This window comes from Triticum dicoccoides, chromosome 4A (assembly GCF_002162155.2).
Source record: "Triticum dicoccoides isolate Atlit2015 ecotype Zavitan chromosome 4A, WEW_v2.0, whole genome shotgun sequence".
Lineage (NCBI taxonomy): Eukaryota > Viridiplantae > Streptophyta > Magnoliopsida > Poales > Poaceae > Triticum > Triticum dicoccoides.
The window spans coordinates 434,855,096-434,868,948 of NC_041386.1; the positions used below are offsets into that span (position 1 = coordinate 434,855,096).

The 13,853-nt window shown below is 50.8% G+C and overlaps 1 protein-coding gene across 1 annotated transcript; it reads right to left on the bottom strand.

Moving 5' to 3' along the window:
• Positions 1–299: 299 nt before the first annotated feature.
• LOC119286047 (beta-glucosidase-like SFR2, chloroplastic) lies at positions 300–10,664 on the bottom strand. Its single transcript, XM_037565388.1, has 11 exons — positions 10,407–10,664; positions 9,645–9,996; positions 3,053–3,191; positions 2,758–2,924; positions 2,430–2,651; positions 2,074–2,245; positions 1,759–1,992; positions 1,521–1,670; positions 1,204–1,333; positions 608–860; positions 300–518 (listed from the first exon to the last, which is right to left on the bottom strand). Exons 1-10 carry the CDS (start codon positions 10,597–10,599, stop codon positions 814–816), a joined length of 1,806 nt encoding a protein of 601 aa, XP_037421285.1. The 5' UTR covers positions 10,600–10,664; the 3' UTR covers positions 300–518; positions 608–813.
• Between the last annotated feature and the right edge of the window lie 3,189 nt (positions 10,665–13,853).

Here is a 13,853-nt window from a genome sequence, read left to right on the forward strand (position 1 = left end):
AGAATTTTTCCCATTATTTGTACCGCATATTTGGACACTAGGATACCCCAAGTAAGATGGTAGGGCTGATCACATGATGGTTGCACTGATTTAGACCATAAATAGCAGCCATTAACTCAATTGACTTGAACGTATATATGTGTTCAGATCTAGAAAAAACATGGAATCTGTACATATGGGTATCAAGATGCTCATATGCTCAGTGAAACGTTTCACTGGCATCGCGTTCAATTAAGAAGTGTGGAACCTACTTATGAGCTTAATTATATTGCAAAAAGACATTTTAATCTAGTAAATCATAAGGTAGTTGGTAAAAAAATCAGCTGCATCTTCAGTCAAATCAAGAATTTAACTTGTTTAGACGTTCTGGAGATAAGAATAAACTAAAGCAGAAGGAAATTACAAGGTGCTTCTACTATTACAGTGACCAGTATATAACCATGTACATTTAAAATGCAAAATGTGAAGCTTCCACTTGCCATAACTTCTTATGTGCTTCCTCCAGAGGAAATATTACCCTGCACAAATACAAAGTAATCAAGATAAACTTCTGAATAGGTCATGTGTACAGACAAAGGAACAACGAAACACACGGATATTGACTCACCAAAAGTTTGATGTTTTTTTTTATTGTAACCAAAGAAACAGAACTATGGATAGCAACTACAATAGCAGGTCTCAAGAAGAAATAGAGTAAGAAATTGCATCGTCCTCAATGTAGTGAATCTTCCTGCGTGGAAATGGCCGCATAACGCATCTTACAAAGCGACTAAAAGGATCCTGCAAGCCTTCCATTTCATAGTGGCCAAATCGCTAGTCCCGCAATACAAAAGTTCGCTCAATAGGCCGATCTAGACCCCCTGTAAGCCAAAGAAGACCAGTAATGCTTAGATTTGGGAAGCAAACACTGCAATACAACTCTCATTCTAGATAGCTGTTTTTTCTCAGCCCTCCCACAGCTCAATGAATAATTCAAACTGAGAATAGCTAAGCATATCTCAAACGTCATTATGATAACCAATTCAAGTGGAAATCTTAATCTTGAAGCTTAAGCAGAGGCCAGTAGCATTGACATATTTCATGACCAGTCAAAAGCAGTTGCAGGTTCTACTAATCAAGTTGTGTCTAGAAAAACAAGCCACCACCTATAGATCCTGGCAGTTCACTTCTTTACAAGAATGCTTTAAGAGAATCGATATATACCTGCATACATACGACCATGTTTATCTATTTCCCTGTAAAATGGGCGTGTTTTCTTCTGAATCGCAGCTTCTTGCAGTTCCCTCCAAGCAGATGTTCTGTCCTGTCTCATAATTTTTCCAGTTGTGACAACCTGTAACAAATATGTGTGCTTAATAATAAACATGCACAAGAAAAGACAAACTATTGATGGAAACAACATGTCTAGCAATGTTTCACCTTTTAAAGAACCAAAGTTTAACAAAAAAGAACACACTTATATTTTAGAAACAAGGAACAGACTTATCATGTTAGCAAGATTCGCTGAAACTAGAAGGTACCTTGGAGAACAAATAGTACGAAGGGAGAGGTTTCCGTGCTAGGTTATTAGCACGGTCAACAGCAACAAGCCCAAACTTGGGACCATAGCCATCAGCCCACTCCCAATTATCCGACGTTGTCCAGAATAGATAGCCAACCACACGCACACCCTTCAAACAAATATGGTTATGAGTGTGCTGAAGTTACACACATTCCTCATGAAGACATACTAAAATGCATGATTGACTAAGAACATACCATTAAAATGGCCGCGTATATGGCTAACAGGTGCTCCAGTATATATGGTTTCCGAATCAGATCAGTCTCATCAGAAACTCCATTTTCAGTAATGATAAAAGGTATGTTTAAGCTCTTGTATCGCTCATTGAACTTAAGTAGGATGCGAAACAGCCCATCGGGATAAACTCCACGACCAGATTCACTGTACTCATCATTTTCCACGTGCTTTAGGCCAGGTCCTGATATTACCTCCTGCATTAAAGAGGGAATTTTTTGAAATGTTGTCATATAGAGGACCAGGCAATTTATTTACGCAGACAGTACTCAACTCACCTGACCATAGTAATTGATGCCAATAAAATCCAGCTTATCACAGATGCTATCGATGAAAGGGAATAGGGTCATTGAGTTAGCTATTGTGACAGCCGCAACATCAAATAGACCATATGGCCGTGTAAACGATACATGATGTGAAACACCAACTATTGGCATCATTGCATTCTTGCTGCCATCAATAAAGAATGGTTAGATAAAGAGAGGAACACATTCTTGCATTGAACCCATCATCATTGCTTTCTTGCTACCAATCAGTAAATGAATGGTTAGGAAAAGAGGGGACACACACTCTATCTATTCAGCTCATAATAGTATATATATTAATTAATACAATGCCACAAGATCCTATTTACCTTTCTGAATGAATGTAGTCATAAACTTCAGCATGCGCAACAGCAATCCAATGCAAAGCTTGATTATATACACCGGTTGGTAAAGCAGATGTTGCTACTTCAATTGCATTAGGATCCCCACCAGGCCAAGCTCCGGCACAATAAGTTAGCATCACAAACACATGTGGTTCATTGAAAATCACCCAGTAGTCCACTAAATCTAACACACGGTCAACAACAAGCCTACACAACAAAACTAACGCGATTGTTCAAGAGCCCATAAACAAGAAAACAACATCCCAATGAAGAATGTATCTGTTTGGCCAGTTTGACTACCAGAGAGGAGTACCTTACAAAATCCATGAAATAATTAGCAGTTTTTTCCATCTTCCATCCACCATATTCCCCAGCCCAAGGTGGAAGTGAGTGATGAAATAGGGTAAGCATTACTTTCATCCCATGCTCATGAACTCTTTGAATGATCCATCTATACCGCTCAAGTGCTGCAAAATTAACCTAGAAAATACACAATGTATGTCTTTGTTTCAGCAATACAGAGATTTGCATGCTACAAAGGAAAGAAACAATGTAATGTTTTGGGAGGCATATGAAGTTCATAATCATGCTCCCATGCATCAACTTACCGAGCTCTTGAAATCTTCAGTTGGTTCCTTAGGCATTATTCTTGTCCAGTCTACGCCCATGCGGAAAACACTAACGCCGGTTTCCTTAGCAAGTTTCAACTCAGTATCAGGATCGGACCAAAATTTAAGCCTCTCTTGCCTGAAGAAATAGATTGAGTTCTGTTATGACCGGTTTGGTCTATATCAGGAAGAGGCCCACCAGGCATTAGTATTAGGGGCTTGGCCCACAAGTTATCTTAGGCAAGTTACCTTAGGCTAAAGTTATAAATACTAGTTGTAAGACACCGTTTGAGATTAAGCAATAAAGATATTATAATCTTCTGTTGCCCGGCTCCCCAAGGAGCCGGAACCCTAGCCGCCGCCGCACCCAACCCTAGCCGCGACGGCGCCTGCTCGCCGGCGCGCCCGCTCCAGCCCTCGTCCCCCTCCTCCTTGCCCATACAACCTGCGGCGAAGGCCTGGTAGGAACCCTAGTCCTACCAATTTGGTATCCAGAGACACCAGACCGATCATGTCGCTTCCTCCATCACCGCCGCCGCTGCCAAACACCACCGCCCCACCTACGCTGCCGCCAGCCCCTTCCGCGCCGATGCCGGCGAGCACGTCTGGGACCGCCACCCCGCCAGCGCCGACCACCACCGCGGCGGAGCCGCCCCCCATCCTCTCGCCCGAGGAGGTGTCGGGCACCCTTCGGGAGCTTGTCCAGGCGGTCAAGGGCATCAGCCTCTATCTCACCGGGAACCAGCCCCCGCCGCCGAGCGCCGCCACCGCCGCTCCAGTGGCCCGCCCAGCCTTCCAGTCGCCCTAAGGAGGGGCGCCCCGCCGCCGCTGCTGCTGAAGCACTACCCGTCCGCGGGGACTCCTCGGCCAGCGTGGCCGGCCACCACCACACCGCTGGGGGGCCCTCCCCAGCAGTTTCTACAGGCGCCCCCGCTGGCCACCTCGATGCTGGCTGCGGCGCCGCAGCACCACCAGGAGCCGCCACCGTCGACAGCACCACCAGGTGCAGTTTCCGCCATCGCCATCGCCAATTCCCGCGTGGGCGGCCGGCTCGTCTCCGGGCCTGGTGTATACCACGGCGCCGGAACACCCGACGCCCTCCCTTCGGTTTGACCGTCCCTCCGGCTCGGCGAACTACGGCCCGGAGATCCCCGACCCGGCACACGCGCTGCCGCCGACTGCAGCAGCCCCCGGGCACGGCGGTCCGATACCCCCTCGATTCGCCAAACTGGACTTCGCCACTTACGAGGGCACGGAGGACCCTCTCAACTGGCTCAACCAGTGCGAGCAGTTCTTTCGCGCGCAGCAGACGCTCGCTTCGGACCGTACCTGGCTCGCGTCCTATCATCTCCGAGGCGCGGCGCAGACCTGGTACTACGCCCTCGAGCAGGACGAGGGCGGCATGCCACCATGGGAGCGCTTCTGGGAGCTCTATCTCCTCCGGTTCGGGCCTCCTATCCGCGGGAGCCGACTGGCGGCCCTCGGCCGCTTACCTTTCACATCCACGGTGCAGGACTACGCCGACCGCTTCTAGGCCCTGGCGTGCCACGCGCTGAACATCTCCGGGATTCAGCACGCCGAGTTATTTGTGGGCGGTCTGCCGGACCATATTCGCGTGGACGTCGAGCTCCGGGATCCCCCCAACCTCCAGACGGCCATGTACTACGCCCGGGCTTTCGAGCAGCGGGCCCAGGCACTGCAGCAACCGTCCGGACGGGGCGGCCGCCAGCCCAGTCGACCAACGCCGACTCCTCCAGCACCGGGCCGGCCTCCTCCAGCCGCACCCCCGGCCACCACACGGACCTTCCGTCGGTTGTCACCGGCCGAGCAGCAGGAGCGTCGCCGTCAGGGCCTCTGCTTCAACTGCGATGAGCCCTACACGCCGACCCATGTCTGCCCCCGCCTATTTTACTTGGAGACGGTCGACTACACCGAGGCGGACGACTCGACCGACGCGCCACCACCACCCGAGGCGGCCGCGGACACGCCCGCGGATTCCAGGGCGACGGCGTGCGTCGTCTCCCTCCACGCCCTCGCTGGCATCCGTGGCGAGCGGACCATGCTGCTGCCGGTGATGATCCATGGTGAGCGGCTGGTGGCCCTGCTGGATACTGGCTCTACCCATAACTTCCTGCCCGAGGCGACCATGCGTCGGCTAGCCCTTCCGACGACGGGCGGGGAGCGCCTGCGGATCACGGTGGCGAACGGCGATCGCCTCCGGTGTCATGGGCTCGCCCGCGACGTTCCCATCTCCATCGGTGGCGAACACTTCTCCATCACCTGTGCAGGGATCGACCTTGACTGCTTCGACTTCATCCTCGGGGTGGATTTTCTCCGGACCCTCGGTCCCATCCTGTGGGACTTCGACGCGCTCACGATGACGTTCTGGCGGCTGGGCCGCCGCATCCGGTGGGACGGCCTTGGAGGCGCTGCGCCAGCCGTGCCACACCTCCAGCTGGTCGCTGCGTCCTCGGAGGCCGAGCAACCCCTGCTGGATTCCCTTCTGCAGCAGCACAGCGACCTCTTCGACGAGCCACGGGGTCTTCCACCCACTCGGGTGTACGACCATCATATTCACCTCATGCCGGGCACCACTCCCGTGGCGGTTCGGCCCTACCGCTACCCTCAGCTGCAGAAGGATGAGTTGGAGCGACAGTGTGCCCTTATGCTCGCCGCGGGCATCATCCGGATCTCCACGTCACCCTTCACCGCACCGGTGCTTCTCGTCCGCAAGTCGGACGACACGTGGCATTTCTGCATTGACTATCGCGCCCTGAACGCGCTCACGCTCAAGGAAAAGTTCCCTATACCGGTGGTCGACGAGCTCTTGGATGAGCTCCATGGGGTGCGCTTCTTCACCAAGCTCGATCTCCGGTCGGGCTATCATCAGGTGCGTATGCATCCAGACGACATCGCCAAGACGACGTTTCGCACCCACCATGGCCACTTCGAGTTCTTGGTGATGCCCTTCGGCCTCGCCGATGCCCCAGCGACTTTCCAGGCCCTGATGAACGACGTCCTCCGACCCTACTTACGGCGGTTTGTGCTTGTTTTCTTTGATGACATTCTTATCTACAGCGCCACCTGGGCCGAGCACCTCCAGCACGTCGCCATCGTCTTCAACGAGCTTCGGGCGCACCACCTCCACCTTAAGCGCTCGAAGTGCTCGTTCGGGACACCTACCGTCGCCTACCTCGGCCATGTCATCTCGGCCGACGGGGTGGCTATGGACGCCGACAAGGTGGCGGCCGTCTCCGCATGGCCGACGCCTCACTCGCCGCGGGCTCTCCGCGGGTTCCTCGGCCTCGCCGGCTACTACCGGAAATTTATCCGGGAGTTCGGGCTCATCGCGGCGCCCCTCACGCGGTTGCTTCGCCGCGACGCTTTCGCCTGGGACGACGAGGCGACGACGGCGTTCGAGGCCCTCAAGGGGGCCCTCACGACGGGCCCCGTCCTCCAGATGCCCGACTTCGACCGCCCGTTTGTGGTGGACTGTGACGCCTCGGGCGCCGGTTTCGGCGCCGTGCTTCATCAGGGCGATGGGCCCCTCGCCTTCTTCAGCCGGCCTTTCGCTCCGCGCCATCTTAAGCTGGTGGCATACGAGCGGGAGCTCATTGGCCTTGTACAGGCCGTTCGTCATTGGCGGCCGTACTTGTGGGGACGGTCCTTCCGCATTCGCACGGACCACTACAGCCTGAAGTTCTTGCTGGACCAACGGCTGTCTATCGTGCCACAGCACCAGTGGATCAGCAAGCTCTTCGGCTTCGACTTCTCCGTCGAGTATCGGCCGGGCCGCCTTAACACCGTGGCTGATGCACTGTCCCGTCGTGACTCCGACCTCGCTCCCTCCGCCGACGAGTCCGCCGGGGCGGTCCTGTGCATCCGCTCCGGACCGACGTTCGGTCTCTTCGCCGACATTCGCCGCGCAACTGCGACGGCCGACGACGCCTTCCTTCTTCAGCAGCAGCTCACGGCCGGCGACCTGGAGGAGCCTTGGCGCTTCTCTGACGGACTACTTCTCCATGGGCGCCGGATCTTTGTTCCGGCGCATGATGATCTCCGTCACCAGGTGTTACAGCTCGCCCACTCGGTGGGTCATGAGGGTGTGCAGAAAACCCTCCATCGTCTTCGCACCGACTTCTACATCCCTGGCGATCGCGCCCTGGTCCGCGACTGGGTTCGATCTTGTCAGACATGCCAGCGCAACAAGACGGAGACCCTGAGGCCGGCTGGGTTACTTCAGCCCTTGGAGGTGCCGTCTCAGGTCTGGGCGGATATATCCATGGACTTCATCGAGGGCCTCCCCAAGGTGGGCAGCAAGTCGGTCATCCTCACGGTGGTCGACCGCTTCTCCAAGTACGCCCACTTCATCGCGCTCAGCCATCCGTACACGGCGGCGTCCGTGGCCCGGGCCTTCTTCGACGGCATTGTCTGCCTACACCGGTTCCCTGCTTCGATCTTCAGTGATCGGGACCCAGTGTTCACGGGCCATGTCTGGCGCGACCTCTTCAGGATGGCGGGTGTCCAGCTCCGCCTGAGTACGGCGTTCCATCCTCAGATGGACGGTCAGTCCGAGGTGGTTAACAAGGTCATTGCCATGTATTTGCGTTGTGTGACACGTGATCGGCCTTGCGCGTGGGTGGACTGGCTCTCTTGGGCGGAGTACTGCTACAACACCTCCTATCACTCCGCCCTGCGCGCTAAGCCGTTTGAGGTGGTCTATGGTCGACCACCCCCGCCTATACTACCGATGGACCCGGAGACGGCTCGAACGGAGGTTGCTGGTGACCTTATCCGCACCCGTGACGAGATGCTTGCTGAGGTCCGTCAGCGTCTCCTTCAGGCCCAGTAGCTGGCCAAGCACTACTACGACGATCATCATCGCAAGGCGGAGTTCGCGGTGGGTGACTGGGTGTGGCTGCGTCTTCTCCACCGCTCTACGCAGTCACTTGACCCGCGCGCGAAGCGCAAGCTCGGCCCTCGCTACGCCGGGCCCTTCCCTATCTTGGAGCGCATTGGGAAGGTGGCCTATCGTCTTCAGCTTCCAGCCCGCGCTCGCATCCACGACATCTTCCATGTGGGGCTGCTCAAGCCTTTCCGTGGCGAGCCACCGACGGCTCCTCCGGCGCTTCCTCCAACCGCCGATGGTCGCATTCTTCCAGAGCCGGCAAAGGTGTTGCAGGCACAGCTCTGTCGTGGCGTGTGGTTCGTCCTCGTTCAGTGGGCGGGCCTTCCGGAGGAGGAGGCTACTTGGGAGCAGCGTGAGGAATTCCGCCAACACTATCCAGACTTTCAGCTCGAGGACGAGCTGTTTGCGCAGGCAGAGAGAGATGTTATGACCGGTTTGGTCTATACCAGGAAGAGGCCCACCGGGCATTAGTATTAGGGGCTTGGCCCACAAGTTATCTTAGGCAAGTTACCTTAGGCTAAAGTTATAAATACTAGTTGTAAGACACCGTTTGAGATTAAGCAATAAAGATATTATAATCTTCTGTTGCCCGGCTCCCCAAGGAGCCAGAACCCTAGCCGCGACGCACCCAACCCTAGCCGCGACGGCGCCTGCTCGCCGGCGCGCCCGCTCCAGCCCTCGTCCCCGTCCTCCTTGCCCATACAACCTGCGCCGAAGGCCTGGTAGGAACCCTAGTCCTACCAAGTTCACAGACATGTGAGAGTTCATTTCACATAAGCAACCTTTTAGGCACAACACTGCCTGTGAAACAGCATCACCCAGATAATTGGACTGAATAAAAAGATGAATAGTAACATGAAGAATTATCATAAATAGATAACTGTAAATATGCACTTATGCACTTCTCTTGGCACCGTATTTACAAATGGAACTGGTATCTAAAGTAGGAAAAAGGCAATAACATGAGGAGATCATCAGCCAGTTAAGGCAAACTGAAGTACTTTCTTAGTGAGCGGTTTCTATAGGGGCGTACCCACATAAATCCGGCCAGGTGCACAGGACATTGGGTACAAATGCTAGTTAACATATACATATAGTCCATATGTGTGTGACATCCCTGATCCAAATAGCTAAACACTGGGCAGCCAGGCAGGCCCAGCCAACAGAAGCTGCGGGGTCTAGCTAGCAGCAGCTTGGCCAGGGAATGCGGGCTAGATAGCCCAGGCATCCAAAGACAGGATTCCCCCTTATGCTAGAAACTGATCCAAATCTTTGCGCTGCTCTTTGTTTTTGCAGCATCGTCAGGCCGTCTTTGTTCTGTAGAAGTGAGAATAGAGAAGGCGTTCTATTTTGCTATTGGAGTCTGATGTTTTATTATTGTTCAATTTTGTATGTCGATTAATGATTCAAGTAAACTCTTTATTTGGTAACTAATCATTTAGACTACTATATCTATCTAATTATGGTGTATTGTTAATTGTTAAAGTATCACTTTATGCATAGTATATAAGTTTTTTTTAAATCTACACATCTTTGATGTCTACACGTACATACATCCGATAACCTTTTCCCTGGGTCCGCCCCTGGGCTTCTTATCATGAAAAAGAGGCCTTGGATTACAAAACTGAACTAAACTATCTCTTCATTCAGAAACAGTTTTGCCATGAACATAGATGTACTTACGGGCATGGAACATTGTGCCAAGCAGCAACATTGTGGCTGCAGTTATCTCCACCACTAGATTCTTCACCCTCAGAAAACTTTTCAAATCCTCTGAGCATAGCCTCCATGGCTACCCTAAGAGGCTTCCTTTTCTCTCCATCGGTACCCTTTTCGTCCCCACTTAGCCTAGAAGATGGCTGAGAGCCTCCATCACCACCAGCAGAGGCCATCACTGCATCGACTTGTTTCTGGTTGCGCATGGACTCCTTGTCATCAACGGATTGTTCGGTCGCAAACTGAAGCCAAGCATCGTCCAGCCTGTCTTCAACATGCGCAGGCGCGGTCGCTAACCCGAAGAAGAAATCATCATCTTCTGCAAACAATTTGAAGCACCATCAATGATTTTTGATGCTACAAGTATGCTAAACAAAATGTGAAACATGGTTTTTAGTCTATTTCGATTTTTTTTCCAAAGTGTGAACAGAACTGTGCCAACGAAGATCCACAAATACAGTACTGCATGACAATGGCAAATCTGATCAGCCACACCCACAGCACCACAGTTTCCAAAAATGGATTGATTATAGGTTGATCAATTGGCAGACAATGAATTGGACCTTTCCGAAAAAAAAATAGACAATGAATTGGCGAACCATACAACTACATCGATAACCCACCAAATTCATCGTTACCATATAGCTAAATCGCATCAATGTAGCGCCTTTCTCAGGAGGCAGATATTAAAAACATGGTTCAGTAAAGAGAACCGGGAGGAACGCGGACCTGCTGCGGTGGCGGAGGAGGGCAGGGAGCGGAAATCGACAACGGGGTCGGCCGACTCGTCGATGGGGCTACGGATGCGGCGGAGGTGGCGCCTCCGGAACCGCGCGTAGGAGGCCGCGTTTGCCGCCGTCGCGGCGGCCGCCGCAAGGACGATGAGCTTCGCGGCCACCGCCAGGAAGGCCGGCCATGGCATTTCCGTAAATACAACCACTCAGCCAGGTTTTATTTATTTTTCCTGGAGGAGAAGATAGGAGTGGCGGGAAGAGTACTGCGGCGCTCCCGGGGATGAGGATAGGGGCTTGGTCCGTTGGTTGAGGGCCCACAAGACACTTGGCGTTAGCAGGTGGTGTTCCCAGATTTTTCTAGGCCCACCAGTGAGTGCGACCGTTGACGAGAGTGTGAGACTTATCGTTTTTAACGGACTTTCTTGGATATTTTTTCCTAGACTTGCTCCAGTTCTTATAGTCCTCGCGTCACTAGATGGTCTATAAATAATAAATGTAATTATTATTATGATTGATGTTTGTTGTACTGTTATGACTAGAGATGAATAAGTCAGAAATTTTCTCGTAAAAAAAGCCCATCAAAACAGACATAGTATTTGTTCACGGACACGTCCGCAGCCAACCATCCAACCACAATACAAATAAATTTGAATATGATTCATACAAATACGATGAAATTCATGCAAACAAACATAAAGTTTGATAAAATTTCATCCGTAAAACTTAATAAAACCTAAACTGATTTGTAGCCGACGGTGACCTCGTCCGCCTGGCTGGACGGCGGCACCTTCATCGCCGTATGTGTTGTCATCATCATCAGAGTGATCCTTCCAACGACGAAAGGGCGCGGGGTGTCGTGGTTTTGTCACGACAGATGTCCTCGTGAAAGGATGAAGTTTAGAGGCCACTGCAACTAGGAGGTCGCTTAAGAGGGATTGATTGGGAAACGAAGGACACAAATTTACCCAGGTTCGGCCCTCAGGATGGAAGTAAGGACCTACTTCTTGATTGATATTGCTGGAAATCTCAATTACAAGGGTGCGGATTCGCCAACCTAGCTCTCGATTAATCGTAATTTAGTCTTTTCGTCTCCAGAGGTTCTAACTGAGTCCGGGTTGTATTACGACCCATGTTCTATCCCGCTTTCTACTTATCTCCCAAGTAAAAAAAGTCTTCGCCTTTTGAGCCTGCGTCAAGCCGACCCGTCATACTCCTTTACGAGCTGGCCTTTAACAAGCCATGCATTAGTCTTCGAGGCCTTCCTCATATATGTTGATCCGATGGGCCGAAGTGACCCATGAGCCGGCGTGCTCCTGGCCGAGTCATTTCTTCCTAGCCGGGTCACTCCGTGGGGAATGTCCCCAACATTAGCTTCCACTTTTGCTTGGATTTATTCATGCTAAACTTCATTCTGTAAAGAATATGAAAAGTAAAGAAAAGAAAAAAATATCAAAGGTTAAAAAACCCGGGTCTAGACTTGTGAGCGGGAATCCCTTGTTCATGTAATCTTCATCTTTTCGGTTTGTGTCTTCTTGGCCGGGTCAATAATTGCCAGCTTACGAAGCTTTCTTCAAACTTGGTGTTTTTTCCCTTTCCGCCCCATTTTTGTGACATCACTATGTTACCTTCATGTAATTAGGGCATGACATCACAACGGATCTTTTAAACATATATGTATATCTCGTCTGGCGCGAAAATCAAGGAGCCCTTTTAGCCACAATTCAATGCGCTCCCTGGAATTACGCGGCTGTCGTTTCAGGTCCTTTGATCCTTATAAATAGGCCCGAGGAGCCCAGAGTTCACTTTTCCACCATCTCTGCTCCTTGTGCTTCTTCTTCCTTTCGCCCTCCCCCGACGCCGCTGCGCTTTCTCGAGCTCGCCGCCTTCGACGACAACCGGGACAACTAGACCGGCATCTCCGGACCTTCATTGGAACTACATCAACCGCCGCCGCTGCCGCCATCAGCTTTCTTCCCGTCTTCAGATCTGTAAGTATCCTTCTCCATTGTTCTTCATACAAAGCTCGCTTGAGTTCATATTAGTCCTCCACGATTCATCTTTAGAGGTCTAGATTTACTTCAATGAGATGCTTAGATCTTCTAACATCCTTGCGCTCTATTTTTCCAATCTAGATTTCCTCCTGCCACGTTCGATAGATCTCGTTGCTCCCTCCGTGTTCCGACCTTGCCATAATTAGGTCTTCTATTTTTATTTTCCAGTATTTTCTAGATCTATTTCTGTTTATGACTTGCTTCGTTATGAAATCCATTATCACTTTGCCGAAATTACGAGCCATGTCAGTGTCTCATGCCGGGTTAGTCCTTGGCCGGCTTGTAGAACCGTTGTACACCGCAATTTACTAAAACTTTAGCTTGTTTGGTACTAATGACCCAGCTACTTTCAGTCAATCCTAATATTTGCGTTGTCAACTGTCATGACCAGGAACATCTTCATGACTTGCCCGACTCATATTTGTCTTTTTACTTTCTATAGTTTTAGACTTCACCGAAGACAAGAAAATGGCTCCTAGGACCAACAAGATAGTTAGCTGGGCCAAGTCCACTTCTTCTCAGTTGGAGACCTTGGTGAGCTCTGGAATGTTGCCGCCTCAAAACAAATCCATTGGCGCCCACCCGAAGAAGAAATTCATCCTCAACTAACTCAGAGCGATATCATCGTTTTCACTGACCACCTGGACGAGGTTTTCGCCCTTCCGGCTCAAAGTTATTCCGGGACGCACTTCATCATTTCATCATCAGGCCCCAAGATCTGGGTCCCAACTCTATTTCAAATTTGTGTCAGTTTCAAGTATTTTGCGAGGTGTATTTTGTAGAATGAGCCGTCCGTCAGCTTCTTTCAAGAATTTTTCTATTTCAACCATCAGATGGAGTACAAGAACGGCCCAAACATCGAACTTGGGGGCGTGATGTGGCTTCAACTACATTGATATTTCCCTAAAGAGGAAGGGATGATGCAACACATCTACAGTAGATATTTCCCTCAGTGCTGAGACCATGGTTATCGAACCAGTAGGAGAACCACGCAACACTACATGAACGACACCTGCACACAAATAACAAATACTCGCAACCCGACGTATTAAAGGGGCTGTGAATCCCTTTCGGGTAACGGCGCCAGAAATTGGCAAGTAGACGGGATAAAATTGTAATAGATTGGATAAATAGATCTCACAGGAACGCGAGATATAATAAATACATAAAAATTGCAGCAAGGTATTTTTGGGTTTTTGGATTAATAGATCTGAAAATAAAATCAAATAAAAGTAGATCGCGAAGACAAATATAATAAAGAAGAGACCCGGGGGCCGTAGATTTCACTATTGGCTTCTCTCTCAAAAATAGCAACGGTGGGTAGACGAATTACTGTTGGGCAATTAATAAAACTTCAAATAATCATGATGATACCCATACAATGATCATTA

Bases quoted from the DNA above. Each gene is read 5' to 3' on its own strand.
- LOC119286047 (XM_037565388.1), bottom strand. From the start codon at position 10,599: ATGCCATGGCCGGCCTTCCTGGCGGTGGCCGCGAAGCTCATCGTCCTT. The intron at 3,192-9,644 runs GTAAGTACATCT...CTATTTCTTCAG, and splicing joins TGGCACAATGTTCCATGCCC to GCAAGAGAGGCTTAAATTTT. The intron at 1,993-2,073 runs GTGAGTTGAGTA...TCTTTAATGCAG, and splicing joins GCATCAATTACTATGGTCAG to GAGGTAATATCAGGACCTGG.